This window comes from Rattus rattus, chromosome 1 (assembly GCF_011064425.1).
Source record: "Rattus rattus isolate New Zealand chromosome 1, Rrattus_CSIRO_v1, whole genome shotgun sequence".
Taxonomy (NCBI): domain Eukaryota; kingdom Metazoa; phylum Chordata; class Mammalia; order Rodentia; family Muridae; genus Rattus; species Rattus rattus.
The window spans coordinates 251,371,648-251,387,255 of record NC_046154.1 but is presented as its reverse complement, the minus strand read 5'-3'; the positions used below and the strand labels follow the sequence as shown (position 1 = coordinate 251,387,255).

General features: G+C 41.0%; 1 protein-coding gene across 1 annotated transcript in view; it reads right to left on the bottom strand.

Annotated features, from left to right (window-relative positions):
* Nucleotides 1-15,608, bottom strand: part of Ep300 (E1A binding protein p300) — a 70,688-nt gene that overhangs the window by 17,608 nt on the left and 37,472 nt on the right. The window contains exons 9-19 of the mRNA XM_032918283.1: nucleotides 14,810-14,927; nucleotides 13,440-13,614; nucleotides 10,900-10,977; nucleotides 9,600-9,709; nucleotides 7,660-7,797; nucleotides 5,906-6,334; nucleotides 4,793-4,972; nucleotides 4,519-4,663; nucleotides 3,168-3,286; nucleotides 1,468-1,707; nucleotides 815-903 (exon numbers count right to left, since the gene is read on the bottom strand). Coding sequence (XP_032774174.1) covers nucleotides 815-903; nucleotides 1,468-1,707; nucleotides 3,168-3,286; nucleotides 4,519-4,663; nucleotides 4,793-4,972; nucleotides 5,906-6,334; nucleotides 7,660-7,797; nucleotides 9,600-9,709; nucleotides 10,900-10,977; nucleotides 13,440-13,614; nucleotides 14,810-14,927 — 1,821 coding nt within the window. The remainder of the gene's footprint in view (nucleotides 1-814; nucleotides 904-1,467; nucleotides 1,708-3,167; nucleotides 3,287-4,518; nucleotides 4,664-4,792; nucleotides 4,973-5,905; nucleotides 6,335-7,659; nucleotides 7,798-9,599; nucleotides 9,710-10,899; nucleotides 10,978-13,439; nucleotides 13,615-14,809; nucleotides 14,928-15,608) is intronic.

Sequence of the window (15,608 nt, the reverse complement as noted above, 5' to 3'; positions counted from 1 at the left end):
GAGACTGGATTTCTCTGATAGTCCTGACCAACTCTCTTTGTAGAGCAGACGGGAGATCCACCTGCCTCTGCCTCCCGAGTGTTCGGACTAAAAATGTGCAGCACTGCACACCATGTATTTATTTAATGTATGCAAGTGTTCTGTTCTCGTGCAAACCAGAAGAGGGAAACTGCATTACAAATAGTTGTGAGCCACCATAAGATTGCTGAGAATTGCACCTACGTCCTTTGGAAGAGCTGCCAGTGCTCTTAACCTCTGAGCCAATATTGGCAGTGTTAAACAAGCCAGGGCAGTCACTGCTTAGATGTGTAGGTCTGCAGCAAAAGTCTGAGAAGAAACGCTAGATGATCTCTAATGCAGGCTAATTGCTACCAACAAGAGATTACTTGCATTATAGTTTTGAACCACTATACTCCATTTACAAGGTGCTGGACTCAAACCCAGGGATTCACAGATGCCAGGCAGTGCTTACAAATTAGCTAGACCTCAGTTCTGGGAGACTACTTTGTTTTTTAATTTGCTTGACACAAACAAAGCAATACTCTGGAATGCTTTTTAATCATAATCCAAGAATAAGAAGTTAGGGTGAGATATGGTCCACAAAACTTGCAAAGTTCTTGTTGTTTTTTTAAACTAGAAAGTACTATAGAAAAGAAAGTAGGCAATACAGATGTTTCCAAGCAGGTAACACGAAGCACAATGTGTATGTGCCTGCACACTCAAGACTATGTACACATGTGCAAATACGTCTGCATTGCATGTACGTTTATACACAAGGACACATGGAGCATGGTCCACACGTGCTTAGGCTTACCTGTTCTGGTAACTGTAGTAAGTAGCATCACGGGGGATTGTGCATAACTGTTTGCCATAGCAACACAGAGTCTGTGGAGAGAACTCCAACTGCAAAAGAAAGTATTTGTTTAATAGTGCAAAGACCTGAAGTAGAAGGCACAAGGGCAAATCACTGACAAGCCAGTGCCAACTCAGCTCTCACTTAGATAAACCACCAGCAGTTTACCACACAGTTTCATCAGGCTAAGCAGGCTGTCTACACTATTTGCAGACACCTATAGGCAACATGGGCAGTTACACTGAGGACAAAAAAGCATCAGGTATGGAGCAAGCTGCACTTATAGGGACATAATAAGCTGTGACTCCATGAGCTCAATCTGATGAGTCAATACACTAAAGGCTCAGCTCTGCCACATGATTCTCATATATGTAAAAAAAAAAGTCTTCACAGAAAGCACATTACAATAGACAATATTGTGTGCTAAGGAAAGGACCTGTTGGGGTTGGTAGCACATTGGTAAAGTGATTCAACAATCTGTTTTGACCTCCAGCCACATGAGAAAAGGAACAGGGATGGGGAGAGTCAAAGTCAGAAGCAGGGTATGTTTAACCCAAGTCACCATTAGATTCTAGGTTAGAAATTAAAGACAGATCTGAAAAGCTGCTTCTTACCTTTCTGCCACAGCAGTAGCCAAGGCTTTGCATGACAGGGTCAATTTCTTGTTCAAATACTTCAGAAAGTTTGGAGCAATATTTGTATACCCTTGAAGTTTTACGGTTATATAACCAAGCATTGTTGAACATAAGCCAAATATCATCTATATATTGCCAGGGCTCTTGATACTGTCCAGTATCTAACTTCCTCTTGATTGTAGAAAGATCCATGGGGCTCTTCACAATATCAAAGTAATCCTAGAAGTATAAGCAACACCACATCACATACTCATGAGCAGGGTATTTAGGGGAAAGGGCGTGTCTTTCTATCATCAGCATTAATTTTCCACACAATGAAATGTGTCCCAGGAATTGACCAAAGTCTGTCACTTCTTTAAATACTAATCTACCAATGTATTAAGAGGTTTTGAGGATTAAATACTAGAAGGTGGCCTACAAATCCTAAAAAATTACTGTTGTAAGGAAACAGAAAAACATGGAAAAATAGCCTGAATAAACTGTGCCCCTGAAAAGCACTCTAATACCATATCCACAAAATAACACTTATGAAAATCTTTGAATAAAACCTGCAAGCAATCTGGGTACAATACAATTTCCAAACATTTCAAAACTAACTTTGGGAAAGCAGGGCGATCGAGGACCATGAGTTTGAAGACAATTTCAGGCCAACTAGGCATACATATACACCCCCAACACAAACCGAGTCTCAAAAAAACAACGAAACCAAAAACTTGATTGAAATAGAGGAAGAATCACTGACCAATGGCTCAGCAGTTAAAACCATTTGCCGCTCTTAGAGTGGTTGAGCTTTCTGCACCTCCATGATAGATCACAACCATCTTTAATTCCAGTTCTAGGGGGATTCACCACCTTCTTTTGGCCAAGGAACCACACACACACACACACACACACACACACACACACACACACACCATACACACGAAATATAAATAAATCTTCAGAAAAAAGGAACTCATGTTTTTACCATGATCTATAGCTGTTCAAGTGATAATAAATTGTTGACCCAACAACTGTACCTCTAACATACCAAAGAGATTCATAAATCTGTAACACAAAAACTTACAAACTCCTGTAATATTGGTGCATGAAGTCAAGGCAGGACCTAAAAGTTCAAGGATAACTTGGGGTACAACGTGAGACGCACTCTCAACAACTAAACAAATAGTAAAGCAGTACTGGTACACCAACATTCACAGAGGTCAGTCTCAATGGCCCAAAACTGGAAATAGCCAGATACTTGCCAATTAAATACATGCACAAAATGCTGTGGCATCGACATGACTGAGTGTTACGATACACGAAGCACTGGCTGACACGTAACACTGACACGGGAGAACCGCAAAGGCTGTGCTGCTGACCAGGGTCAGTGCAAAGCTTTCGTTCCACATTGAGTGTAATTCTCAACACCAGAAGAGGAAAAACAAACCACAAGAATCCAGAGGAATTAGGCAGCCTGGGCCTGGGAAAGTAAGAGTGCTCCAACTAGTGATTTTAATGGAGGTAGGGTTTATTTTGAGGAGGTTATGAAAATGCATTAAACCATGGTGATAGCTGTACAATTTAGTTGAAAATGCTAAAACTTGTACACTGTAAGCAGGGTAAGTTCTGTAACATGTATTACGTTAATAGAGCCATTTCTCCACCTAAAAGGAAATTAAAAAATACCAAATACTTACAGGGATTCCTAGAAGCTGCGGGTCCACAGGCTGACGAAAGGGAAGGGATTCTGGGTCCTGCCGGTAAAGTGCCTCCAATGTTGGCATCAGAGCCTGCCGTAATTCTTCTGGTTTGAAAACTTTAAGGAGAGTCCATTGAAATCAATTATTGACTGAGCAAAGGATGTTAAAAACATATTCATGTTAAAAGTTCTAAAAGCACCTGAAGTAGCCTAGACCACTAAAGTGATAATACTGTTCTCAGAGAAACTTGACTAAGGGCTCAATTTCGAATTTTAATTCCCACTCTAATATCACTACCTCCTGTAAAACAACAGAGCTGCCCCGTCCCTCACTTTTCCAGCTGCAGGTTGATTGAGAATGGACGTGGCCAAATAAAAACTGAAACCAAAGGCAGTCCCAAAAGCTGTCTGTGGAAAGGGGGATCTACCAAGCAGAGCTAGCAATGTCCTCTTTGAACTGGTGTGGTTGTACAAGGCAGCACTCTTAACACCAGGCACGACACTGCAGAAAGATATGTGAGGTAAAGTTGTGGGATATAGAGCGGTAAGGACACAGCAAGGTCCTGTTATGGAATGCATGCTATGAAGAGTTCAAGAAATAAGAGACCAATAATTTAAAAATTTTGAGTTTTATTTTTATTTATCTGTAAGCATTTGTGTACCTGTACACAAACACATTTGTAGAGGTCAAAGAACAATTTGCAGGAGTCAACACTCTTTCCAGCATGGCTTCCAAGTGCGTATGTCTGTGTCTCTCTGTGTTTGTAGACCAAGGGTCAATGTTAGAGGAGTGTTTCTGTTCAGGTTAATAACCTTGTTTTTCACATTTAATACTTCATTTTATGTGTTTGTGTGTTTGCGTGAATTTATGTGCTAAATAAAGCCTGAGGAAAAAAAGTGGGTGTTTGGATCCTGGAACTGGAGTTACAGGGAATTATAACCTACCACGTGGTTGCTGGGAATCAAATGAGTAGTTAAGCACTTAACTCTCTCAACCCTCTATTCTCAAACCCCTGCCAAAAAGGAGTCTTAGTAGGGTCTGAACTAACCAGCAGGTTCCAGAAATCCTTCTGTCTCTACTTCCCCAGTAGTCAAATTACAAGTGTACCACAATGCTCAGCAATAAGACAGGGTCTCACTGTCTACCTCAGCTCTACCTGGAATTTGCTATGTAGTAAAAACGGCTAGCCTTGAATTCAGATGTTTCTGCCTCTGCCTCCCAAGCACTGGAATTAAACATGTGTACACATCTGGTGTATCTGCACAATAGGTCGGAAACAAATTCAGATCCTGATGGATTGTGGGAAAGGCATTTCACCAAATGGATGACCTCCTGAGCCTTTACTTACTCTTCTTCTTTGACTGTCCAGGAGCGGGGGAGGACTGTGTAGCAGAGGTGCTCGGCTGGTCCTCCTCCTCTTTCACTTCAGTCTTTAACTCAGGGCCTCTCTCCTCCGTTTCTGTAGGTTCTACTTTACCATCCTCAGCTTTAACCTGAAAGACAAGGCAGAACTTTCACTATTTCGCAGACATACTCCTCGGAATAAGTCCATGACCATCACTTATGTATTTACTCTCTTCATTAGGGATACCCACAAATCTCCTTTCATAACAGAGCCTCACCTCCTTTGTGTCATCAGGTTGAGCATCTGCGGGTTCTGGTTGATCCATGTCCATTTTAACCTCCATTTTGACTTCCTGTGATGGTTGCTTCTCAGGAATAGTCTGAGAATTCACTTCTGTGCTACTAGTAGATGGAGGGTTTGACACCTGGCCTTCAATGCTTACAGCTGGCTGAGAAAGCTGAAGAGGAAAAAAAGCACACAAAAGCTTGTCAATTACTCAGAGTTTAACTTTAAGCTACAGAGCAGTACCATTTCTGTTGGGAGCAGTGCCACTGGACCCATTGCTGTCTCCTCTTACTCAGTTCATCTTTTTTTTTTTTTTTTTTTGGTTCTTTTTTTCGGAGCTGGGGACCGAACCCAGGGCCTTTCCCTTCCCAGGTAACGCCCTCTACCACTGGGCTAAATCCCCAGCCCCTACTCAGTTCATCTTAAGATGGGAGGTACAGGACTTGCCAATGTTGGCTGGTTTGTTTTACTTGAATGGCTACAAAGGTTTTGGTGTTACTTCCAAAGAGGACTTCCTCAGAGAAAAAACTCAAGGTATTAAAAAATGTAATTGCGGGGCTGGAGAGATGGCTCAGCGGTTAAGAGCACCTGACTGCTCTCCCAGAGGTCCTGAGTTCAAATCCCAACAACCACATGGTGGTTCATAACCATCTGTAATGAGATCTAAGGCTCTCTTCTGGTGTGTCTGAAGACAGCTACAGTGTACTTATACATAATAAATGAATAAATCTTAAAAAAAAAAATGTAATTGCGGACAATGTGATGGTTCACTGGGTAGAGGGACCTGCTATCAAGACTGACAACCTGAATTTGATCCCTGGGCGACACCTATGGTAGAACAGGATAAATGACTGCTACAGGTTGCTCTCTGACTTGTGTGCTTATGTGTAATTAGTCCTATAATGTCCTTTAGTTTAATTTCTCAGTACTGCTACTTAATCTGTTTAAAAATATCTTTATGTAAATAAGGCACAGTGTGATGATATACTCTTTTACCCATAAGTCTTCAGGTCCTAGAAGAGATAAAGCAAAATGGAAAGCAAAACTAAAGAAAACCACAAGAAAGAAAAACAAAAAACATTACTGGAGTTTCCAATCTACTTACTGGAGTAGAAGGCTGAGGAGGCAGCAGTGGTGCTGTTGGGGTGGGGACAGAAGCTGTTGTGCTCTGCTGTGAGCGAGGCTGTGGCTGGGACTGGTCAGCAGGAGGAGCAGGAAGTGAAGGCTGCACTTGGGGAGGCAGATGTGTTGGTGGTGTAGGAGTCTGTCTAGATGGGGGGCGTAGAGACTGGGGCTGTGCTCCAGGCGGCATGGCAGGGGGTGTAGGAACAGGCGCTGGAATTGCTGTTGCTGCTGGTTGTTGAGTCCCTATGCTTGGGGGTGTGTGATGAGGAGTAGGGGTACGGCTAGGAACAGGAGAAGGTGAATTCTGATGAGCTTGTTGAGGCAGAGGAGGACAGTGAATATGGCTCCCTTGAGACCCTGGAGGCATTATAGGAGAGTTCACTGGGCAGGAAGAACTGGACATCTGTGCCTGTGAGAATGAAAGATACACGTTATTACAAAGGCGGATATATAGTCTTAGTACACACAGTGAGAATAAACAAAAAACAATACCTAACGTTTTTTCATTCTGAAAAAGTGTCACTATGTAGACTTGGCTAGCTTTACTAACAGAGATCACCTGCCTGTCTGTCTGGACTGAAGGTGTGCAGGCCTGAACTCAATCAGTTTTAAAGAGGAGGAAAGGGAAACACTCACAATCACACAGGGTTGGAACTTAAGCATGCCTGATTAGAAAGCAGCCACAAGAGGAAATCAGATGCACGGAGTGGAGTTACAGGCATGTGAGGCCCTGATACAAAGATGGACTCTGAACCAGGGTCTTGAAGAACAGCAAGTGGTCTTAACTTGAAAGCCATCTTTAACAACCCTAAGATTTTATTTTATTTTATTTTCTCTTTTCTTTTTTTTCGGAGCTGGGGACCGAACCCAGGGCCTTGCGCTTGCTAGGCAAGCGCTCTACCACTGAGCTAAATCCCCAACCCCAAGATTTTATTTTTAAGAGTTCATCCGGGGCTGGGGATTTAGCTCAGCGGTAGAGCGCTTGCCTAGCAAGCACAAGGCCCTGGGTTTGGTCCCCAGTTCCGGAAGAAAAAAAAAAAAAAAAAAAGAGTTCATCCTTGACCAGTCCTGGTAGTATAGGCCTTTAATCCCAGCTAGTTGAGAGGAAGCAGGAGGATCATGAATTGAGACTAACCTAGACTACTTGGAAAAAATTCAGTGTTACCTTGAGCTATTATATTAAGATTCGTTCATATAGTACAATACTTTAAATGCATATGCACATGCTAGATTTGATTCCTAATACTACCAAAAAAAAGATATGGTTTGAAAGGTTGAGATGTGTAGCTTAATATTACAAAACCACTGTCTCTTGCTTAAAAATGCTATAAGCACAAAACAGAGTGTGGTAAGGCAAACCTAGAATCCTAGCAATTGGGAGGCTGAACAGGAGTATATGACATCAGAACTCTCCTAGGATACACAGTGAGGTTCAGACAAGTTTGAGCTACATGAAATTTAGTCTCAAAACTCCAAATAAATATTTTTAAAAAGTAAAGATTTGTTCTCTGAGTTAAAGGCCAAGGTTAAATGGTGAGACCTGTCTATTTCTATGCCACGTTTCTCATAGAATATGTTATCAGCAGGAAAGAATGTCTGCCTGTCACGTCTGGAATCTGAACACAATCCTCAGACCCCACACAGAGGTAGGAGAGTAGTGTTGTCCTGTATGTGTGCCCTGTGGCCTGTGTGCCTGCTGCACACTGAGCATCATTTTAAACAGTAAAAACATACTTGAGACACTGGTGCTTGACTGCTGGATGGAGCCAAAGGCATGTTTGTTACATTCATTCCTTGGGATGGAAACTGAGTCTGGGAGAGAAATTGGTTCTGGCCAGAAGTCTGGGGCATGCGAGGTCCATAGCCCATAGGCTGCAAATAAACAAAAACACCACACCAAACCACAGATCACCAAATGCTTCATTACAATATTCTCCCACTGTAATGAGCAATCACTCCTGTGATATCCAGATGTCTGCAGAGAGGAAAACGTAAGTGAAAGAACTAGTAATCACTTAAAAACTCAAGAGTACCGGGCTTGGAAGTACTGAACATAACCTTAAGAAAGAGGGTGAAGGAACGGATGGCTCGAGATATCTCTAACTCTGACATGAAACAAACAACTGAGTATTTTCGTCACAGTGGAAAATGAATAAGTAATTCCATGCGCTCTCTGCTCTTACTACTGGTGCTGAAACAGCACAAACCTAAATGGCTGGAAAGAAGCAAAAATCACATGACTACTGGCTAATGTGGTATTCATGATCAGGAAACGTGATGAGACAGGTCCACTTTTCCTGTCTAAAATGGTCTTACATGAGTTTAGACCTTTAATAAAAGGATATATGGAGAATTAAGAACCTATGGTAATATGAATGAGAAATGTCTCTCCAGTCTTGGGCAGTTGAAAATTTGGCCTCTAGCTAGGGGTGCTATTATAAAATCTTCAGCAAGTGCAGCCATGTTGGACAAAGTATGTCAGTAGGTGAGGGTTGAGTTTACAGACTTATTAATCCCCCTTTATTTGGAATACTCTGCTCGTTGTTTGTGGCTAAAATGTAAGTTCTCAGGTTCATGCTCCTGTTGCCATACCTTGAATGCTATTATACATGTCTACACCCGAAATCATAAGCCAAAATAAAACTGTTCCTTAAGCTGCTTTCTTCACGGTATTTTACCATAGCAATAGGAATGTACTTCCTACTTTCTATCTCATTTTACTTTTAAAAAATCGTTACTGTCTTATGATATATTTTATGTATATGCTTTATTTACATGCACACATGTACACCACATGCATGCTAGGTGCTCGTGTACTCATGGATGTTGGTAAACTATCATATAGAGTTGCTGGCACAACTGAGCCAGTTTAGGAGACAGGGCTTCACAGTAAACCAGGAACTCACACTGTAGGCTAGGATGGATAGCCAGTGGGCTTGCAGAAATCTCCAACTGTGGCACTGGAGTTCAAAGTGTGTGCCACCATAGCCTGGATTTTATAGGCTACTGGGATCAGGATTCATTTGCTTATGCTTTCACACCATCTCTGTAACAAAAATCAATTGTGTTGTATACTAAGTTCTGCCCTTCCACTGCTTTCAGACTTTGCATTTAGCCAGGTGTGATAGCACACACGTTTAATCCTAGCACTCTGGAAGTGGGCAGTGACAGGATTTCAGACTGACGTCAGACTGATTTCCATAAAGAGTTCTAGGACAGTAATAGGTACATAGTGAGATCCTGAGTGACAAACAACTCTCTTTCTCACTCTAAAACACGTTGACTTACCTGGGATTGAGGCTATTTTATGGTACTAAGAAGACAACCAAGTCTTCTCCATACTCCATCACTGAGATGCATTCTAAGCTATAACTATGTAATATTAAAGGCCAAATATAAAAAAACTACATATTAAAAAAGGTCTCAGGTGGTCAAGATGTATCAGAAATAAAAGATACTTGTCACTAAGATTGAGAATCTTGACTTTGATCACCCATGGCCGGACAGAGATAATTTGTTTAATCTGCACTCTGACTTCTGCATGAACATTGCAAGAACATACACTTTAGTCATAGATTAAAAGTGTTCTGCTCTTACAAGTATGAACATTAGCGTTCCCTGAAGTAGTAACAAAGAGAAACAGTTTTTCTTAAAGGTAGGAAGGATAAACTGACCGGATTGAGTGAGCCCGCCTGGGCCAGCTGTCCATGGTGCTGGAGAGGAGAGGGTTGCCGGGGCCCAATAGGGGGCTGTGGTATATTCATCTGTCCAAACTGGTTCAAACCTGTGATACATGTGAAATATTATATCAATATTTTTGTTGAATTTAAGAACAGACATAAGTTCATATGAGATTCTGCTCATTTTCTCAGGACCAACAAAGTAATATTGAAACTCTGAATCAATTTGTTTCAGTCAAACCAGCTAAACAGGGCATTATTTGTGTGTGTGTGTGTGTGTGTGTGTGTGTGTGTGTGTGTGTGTGTGTGTGTGTGTGTGTGTGTGTGTGTGTGTGTGTGTTTATGTACCTATGTATGTATATGTTTGTTTTTTCTAGACAGGGTCTTACTATGTAACCCTGTTGGTCCTTGAACTCATACTCTTTGGTTTCTTTGTGAGCTGCCATGTTGACATCCCTCTGGAACAGCAGTGTGCTTAAACCCTGCACTAATTCTCTAACCCAAAGCAAGCATATTACTGATAGTTTCTCAACTAAATTTGCAACATGCTAAATTGTTTGTGACTTTAAATTTTTGAAAGAGAGTCTCGCTCTGTAGTGCTGGCCACCTGAACTCAGACTTGAGCTCACAGACATCCACATGATCCTGTCACCCAAATGCCAGCTAGTAAATTGGTAATGGTATTTATCATCATACTTTCTTTTTGAGGTAGGGTTTCACTATGTAGTCCTGCCTAGTCTAGAGATCACTACATAGATCTGTAGGCTCTGAATTGACAAGAGTGCCATCCACCTGCCTCTGACCCCAGAGTGCTGGGATTGGAGGTAGGCACTACCATGCCTGGCAGTTAGTTGCTTTTTTTTTTTTTTAAAGATTTATTCATTTATTATATATAAGTACACTGTAGTTGTCTTCAGACACACCAGAAGAGGGCACCGGATCTCTTTACAGATGGTTGTGAGCCACCATGTGGTTGCTGGGAATTGAACTCATGACCTCTGGAAGAGCAGTCAGGTGCTCTTAACCGCTGAGCCATCTCTCCAGCCCCAGTTAGTTGCTTTTAAATGGATGACTGCTTGCTTACTTGGTTCTACTCCTGGACCTGTCAGATAACCTAATTTCTCACTCTCCTCTTTTGGTGGATTTCTACTACAACGAACTTTCAAATTTCCAAGGCAGAAAATTACGAGACTTGCTGCTGGATTAAATCAGAAATTAAGGTAGCAAGTGTCCTTCTGTTCTGCTTCAGAGGATCTTAAAAATTAACCATGTACTTTTTTTTTTCAAAATTTACCAGGTTGTGGTGTCATCCGAGGCATCATCTGGTTTGGCACACTGCCACGGATCATAGATGGATCAGGTAGAGGACCATCTGGAGTGGAAACAGAAATAGTTAAATATCCTTTTGTTTCTTAAAAAAAAAAAAAAAAAATACATCAAGCATTATTAAAAATTTAAACAATCTCTTAACTAGACAAAAATCTCAAGAATTGGTCTCTATATTATACTGGACCATTTTATGCTTCTTTTTTTTTGGCAATCAGTAAGAGGGTTTATTGTATACAGGATACACAGGTACCTGTGGGCGTCTCAGTCAGCTCAGAAGGACTGGCGCCCATTTTATGCTTCTTAAACATAAAACTGAAAGTGAGAATTAAACATATAACTTTGGTATCTTGTTAGATTCATCTACACATCTTCTAGTTAAACACTTTTTAAAAAAAAGATTTATTTATTTCAGTATGTGGGTACACTGTTGCTGTCTTCAGACACACCAGAAGAAGCATCAGATCCCATTACAGATTATTGTGAGCCACCATCTGGTTGCTGGGAATTGAACTCAAGACCTCTCTAGTCAGTGCTCTTAACTGCTGAACCATCTCTCCAGCCCCTAGTTAAACACTTTCAACAAGGTACATAGAATAGAGGGCTGGGCCAGTAAGACAGGTCTGTGAATAAAGGTACTTGCTTTTGAACCATTCAACCTTAGTATGATACCCAGGATCCACGGGGCAGTAGAAGAGAAGTGACTATTTTTTTTTTTTTTTTTTTTTGGTTCTTTTTTTGGAGCTGGGGACCGAACCCAGGGCCTTGCGCTTCCTAGGCAAGCGCTCTACCACTGAGCTAAATCCCCAACCCCTGAGAAGTGACTATTACAAACTCCTCTGACCTCTGTGTGGTGTGTTCAAGGAAACCACCATCACGAGTTTCTATTGTTCTGGATAAGATGGACTAAAATTTCTAACCAAGCACTTAGAAAGCTAAAAGAAGGATTATTTTGAGTTCAAGTCCAGTTTGAGAGCCAGTCACAAGCAAACAAATAAACGAGAGCTGCTTGCAGACCTTCCATTACACAGAGCCTGATAGCTTTTCAGTAAATGATCCCCCCCCCCCCCGAGCTGGGGACCAAACCCAGGGCCTTGCCTAGGCAAATGCTCTACCACTGAGCTAAATCCCAACCCCGCCTGATAGCTTTTCTACTGCAAGAGTTTTCCTTCTGTTTACTAGCCAAGAACTTAAGCCTAAAGCATGCTTTCCCAGGGGCACTTATTTGCTGAAGTCTTTCTCTGCACTTCACCATGTCTTTGCTTGCTGACCCCCACTGAAAAAGGCCAGCCTTCCTTTCTTCCTCTTCCAGCCTCCTCTAGACAGCTGCTAAGAGTCCCACTTGCTCGCCCTGTTCTTTTCAACACAACAGACACTGATAACACATAACTTAAGCTCCTTGTGCTAATCTTCAACTATTTCTTATTCTGTATTTTACCACTTAGAATCTAGAAGTACATCAAGAAAAAATTAATTCATAACAGTCTTAGATATATATGTATAAATTAACAGGTCAAGGAATAGTGTTAAGTCAGAAATGGAAGTTAATACATGTTATGAAATGATACCTTTACCAAATGATTCTTCTTTAGCCTTGGAATATACAGTAAAATGTTATTGTAACATGAAGCTGTTTATATTGAAGTACATGGCTAGATACGCTGGTCCACACCTTTAGTCCCAGCCCTTGGGAGGCAGAGGCAAACAGAAGTCTATAAGCTCAAGGCTAACCTGCTCTATATGATGAGACCCTGTGTAGTGGTCTGAATGAAAACAGTACCAATACGTTCATGTTTGAATGCTTTGGTTTCCACTGAGTGGAATTACTTGGGGAAGGAGTAGGAGGTATGGCCTTTGTGGAATGAGCATACATCCTTGAAGAAAGTACCACTAGCTTTGAGGTTTCAAAAGCACAGCTATACCCAGTTCCTGTCTGTCTCTCTCTCTTTGGATCAGAATGTCAAGTTCTTAACTACTGCTCCAGTACTACAAGTTCAATTTCCACTAGGGTCACGGACTAATCATCTAAAACTGTAAGCATGTCCCCAGTTATATGCTTTTTTTATAAGAGTTTTCTTGGTCTTAGTCATGGTATCTCTTTATAGCAAGAGAACACTAAGACACCCTGTCTCAAAAAAACTAAAAACAAAATAAAAATCAAAACCAACCCATCCACCAACCAATCAAACAAAATAACAAGAAAACAAAAACAAAAGCAAAAACAATCCCCTGAATAACAAACAATGAGTCCAGTGTCCAGTGAGCCCTGAAGATGGTTGGCATACCAAAACCTACTGCAACTGTCTAATGCGAGACAACGGAGGCTACGGAAAGCCAATGGAAACATGTGAGCTCCTATTTTTTCTACCTGGAAGGCTCACGAGTAAAAATAATTATAGATTATCAATTTATGCCAATTATCATATTCTGAAATGTTCTATTTTTCCCATTAGTTTTAAAAGTAGATGTATTATCTTCTTCAAATTATGCATAATGAAAAGTACTTACTGGTAGTCATTCCTGTTGGTTGCTGTCCCATGTTAGGTGCAGTATTCATAGGCACTGGAACCATGCCAGGAGCACTTGGTAGCATGTTTTGTTTCTGTAGTCTAGTCCTTCGTTTCTCTTCTAGTTCTTTCTGGATCTTATAGATCTTCTCAGCTAGGAGGTGGTAATATTCCGCCTTGAAGAAGTTTTAAGTTAAAAGGAGAAAAGAGAATTTGAGTAACAGAAAAAATAAACTAAGCAAATATTGGTTTATTTAAACAATAGACAAGAACTAAAACTGGCTGTAGAGGCAAAGGCAGGCAGATCTGAGTGAATATAGCATGGTCTATATAGAACAAGTTTCAGGATAGCCAGAGCTACAGAGAAACCCTGTCTTGAAAAAACTAAGGGGTTGGGGATTTAGCTCAGTGGTAGAGCGCTTGCTTAGCAAGCGCAAGGTTCGGTCCCCAGCTCTGAAAAAAAAAGAAAGGAAGAAAGAAAAAACTAAAAGCCAAAAACAACAACAAAAACCAAAGTTATTAATGAGCTCATACTTATGACATGTGACTAGTAATTTTACTATGAATTTACAAAATAAAATAAAACTTTAAGAAATATATTTACAAAATAAAACCTGGCAATTTATAGGATAAAGAATAGCGTACATTTTAGGACCAATTTTGAAAGGCTGAATTTCATGGACAGAAAATACTGCTTGACATAAAATATCAAGGAACTTGACATAAAATATCACCCCATACTATAAAAAAACAGCACAGAACTATTAACAATAACTATTAACATTTTCAAGGTAAATCCAACATGAGTAATGCATTCTAAGAAAAGGTAAGCTGCACGTGGTGGCACAGGTCTAGAATATCAGCCCTGGAAAGCAGAGGCAGATCTGAGTTTGAGGCCAGCCTGGTTTCCAGAGTTAGTTGCAGGACAGCCAAGGAACACGGAGAAGGAAAAGGGAGAGAGAGGGGGGGGGTGGGTGAGACAGCTGACACAGACTTAAGGACACTGCTTTGTTGGACAAGCTTAGTATCACACACGACACCCTAGCACCTGGGAGTTAGAGACAGGAGGACCAGAAAACTTTACATGGGAACCTGTCCCAAATAAATAAAATAAACTGCATTTTTACTTTAACAGTTCAGTACTAGGAAGATGGGAAAAACAAAATTGTCATGATTCAGAAGACAACTAAATTCATGTTTTTGTGTTTTTCTGAGACAGGTTCTTACTATGCAGCCTCAAACTCATACAGATATTCACAACTCTGCTTCCAGAGTACTGAGATTAAAAAGATATGCTACCATGCCTTACCAAGACGAGTAATTTAAAACCCAACAGTCCTACTTCAGAAAAGAAAAAAATTACATGCTCACTCTATTGTTTGCAGATTCATACATGTCCCCTTCTACTTTACGAGCATATGCAACAAGGTTTTCCATCCGTCGGTCTTTTAAAGCAGCAGGATCGGGAGTGGGAAATATGGCTTGAACACTAGAACATAAAATCAATTCACTGTAATAACAAGTCAGGTCTACATAAATTCACAATACAAAAACACACACTACTGTGACATTTTCCTTAACCAGCATGTACATAATCCATTCATAAGACATAAAATTCTTTTTTTGGCTGGGTGATGGTGTCCCACACCTTTAATCATAGCACTTGAGAGAAGAGGCAGATGGATCTCTGAGTTCTAGCCCAGCCTGGGCTCTACAGAGTGAGTTTCAGGACAGGTGTACACAAAGAAACCCTGTTTTAAAAACAAACAAACAAACAAAAAAACCAAAAAAACTTGAAGTTGTTCATTAAGTCTAATCTTTGTTTCATGTGCACGTTTGTACCATCAGTGTGCAGGGCCAACAGAGTCCAGAAGACCAGAAAAGGGGATCAGATGTATGCACCAGAACTGGAGTTACAGACAGCTGTAACCAAGAGTCAACTAGCTTGGACCCTTGGGGCTCTCAAAGAGACTGAACCACCAACCAAGGAGCATACAAGGGCTGGACCCTAGGCATCTCCACCCCAACATCTATAGCAGACTTGCAGCTTGGGCTTAAACCTGTTACTTGTCTATGGAATACCTTCTTCTAGCTGGGCTGCTTGTCTGGCCTCAGTGTGAGCGGAAGTACCCAGTACTGCAGATACTTAATGTGCCAGGGTAAGGAGATG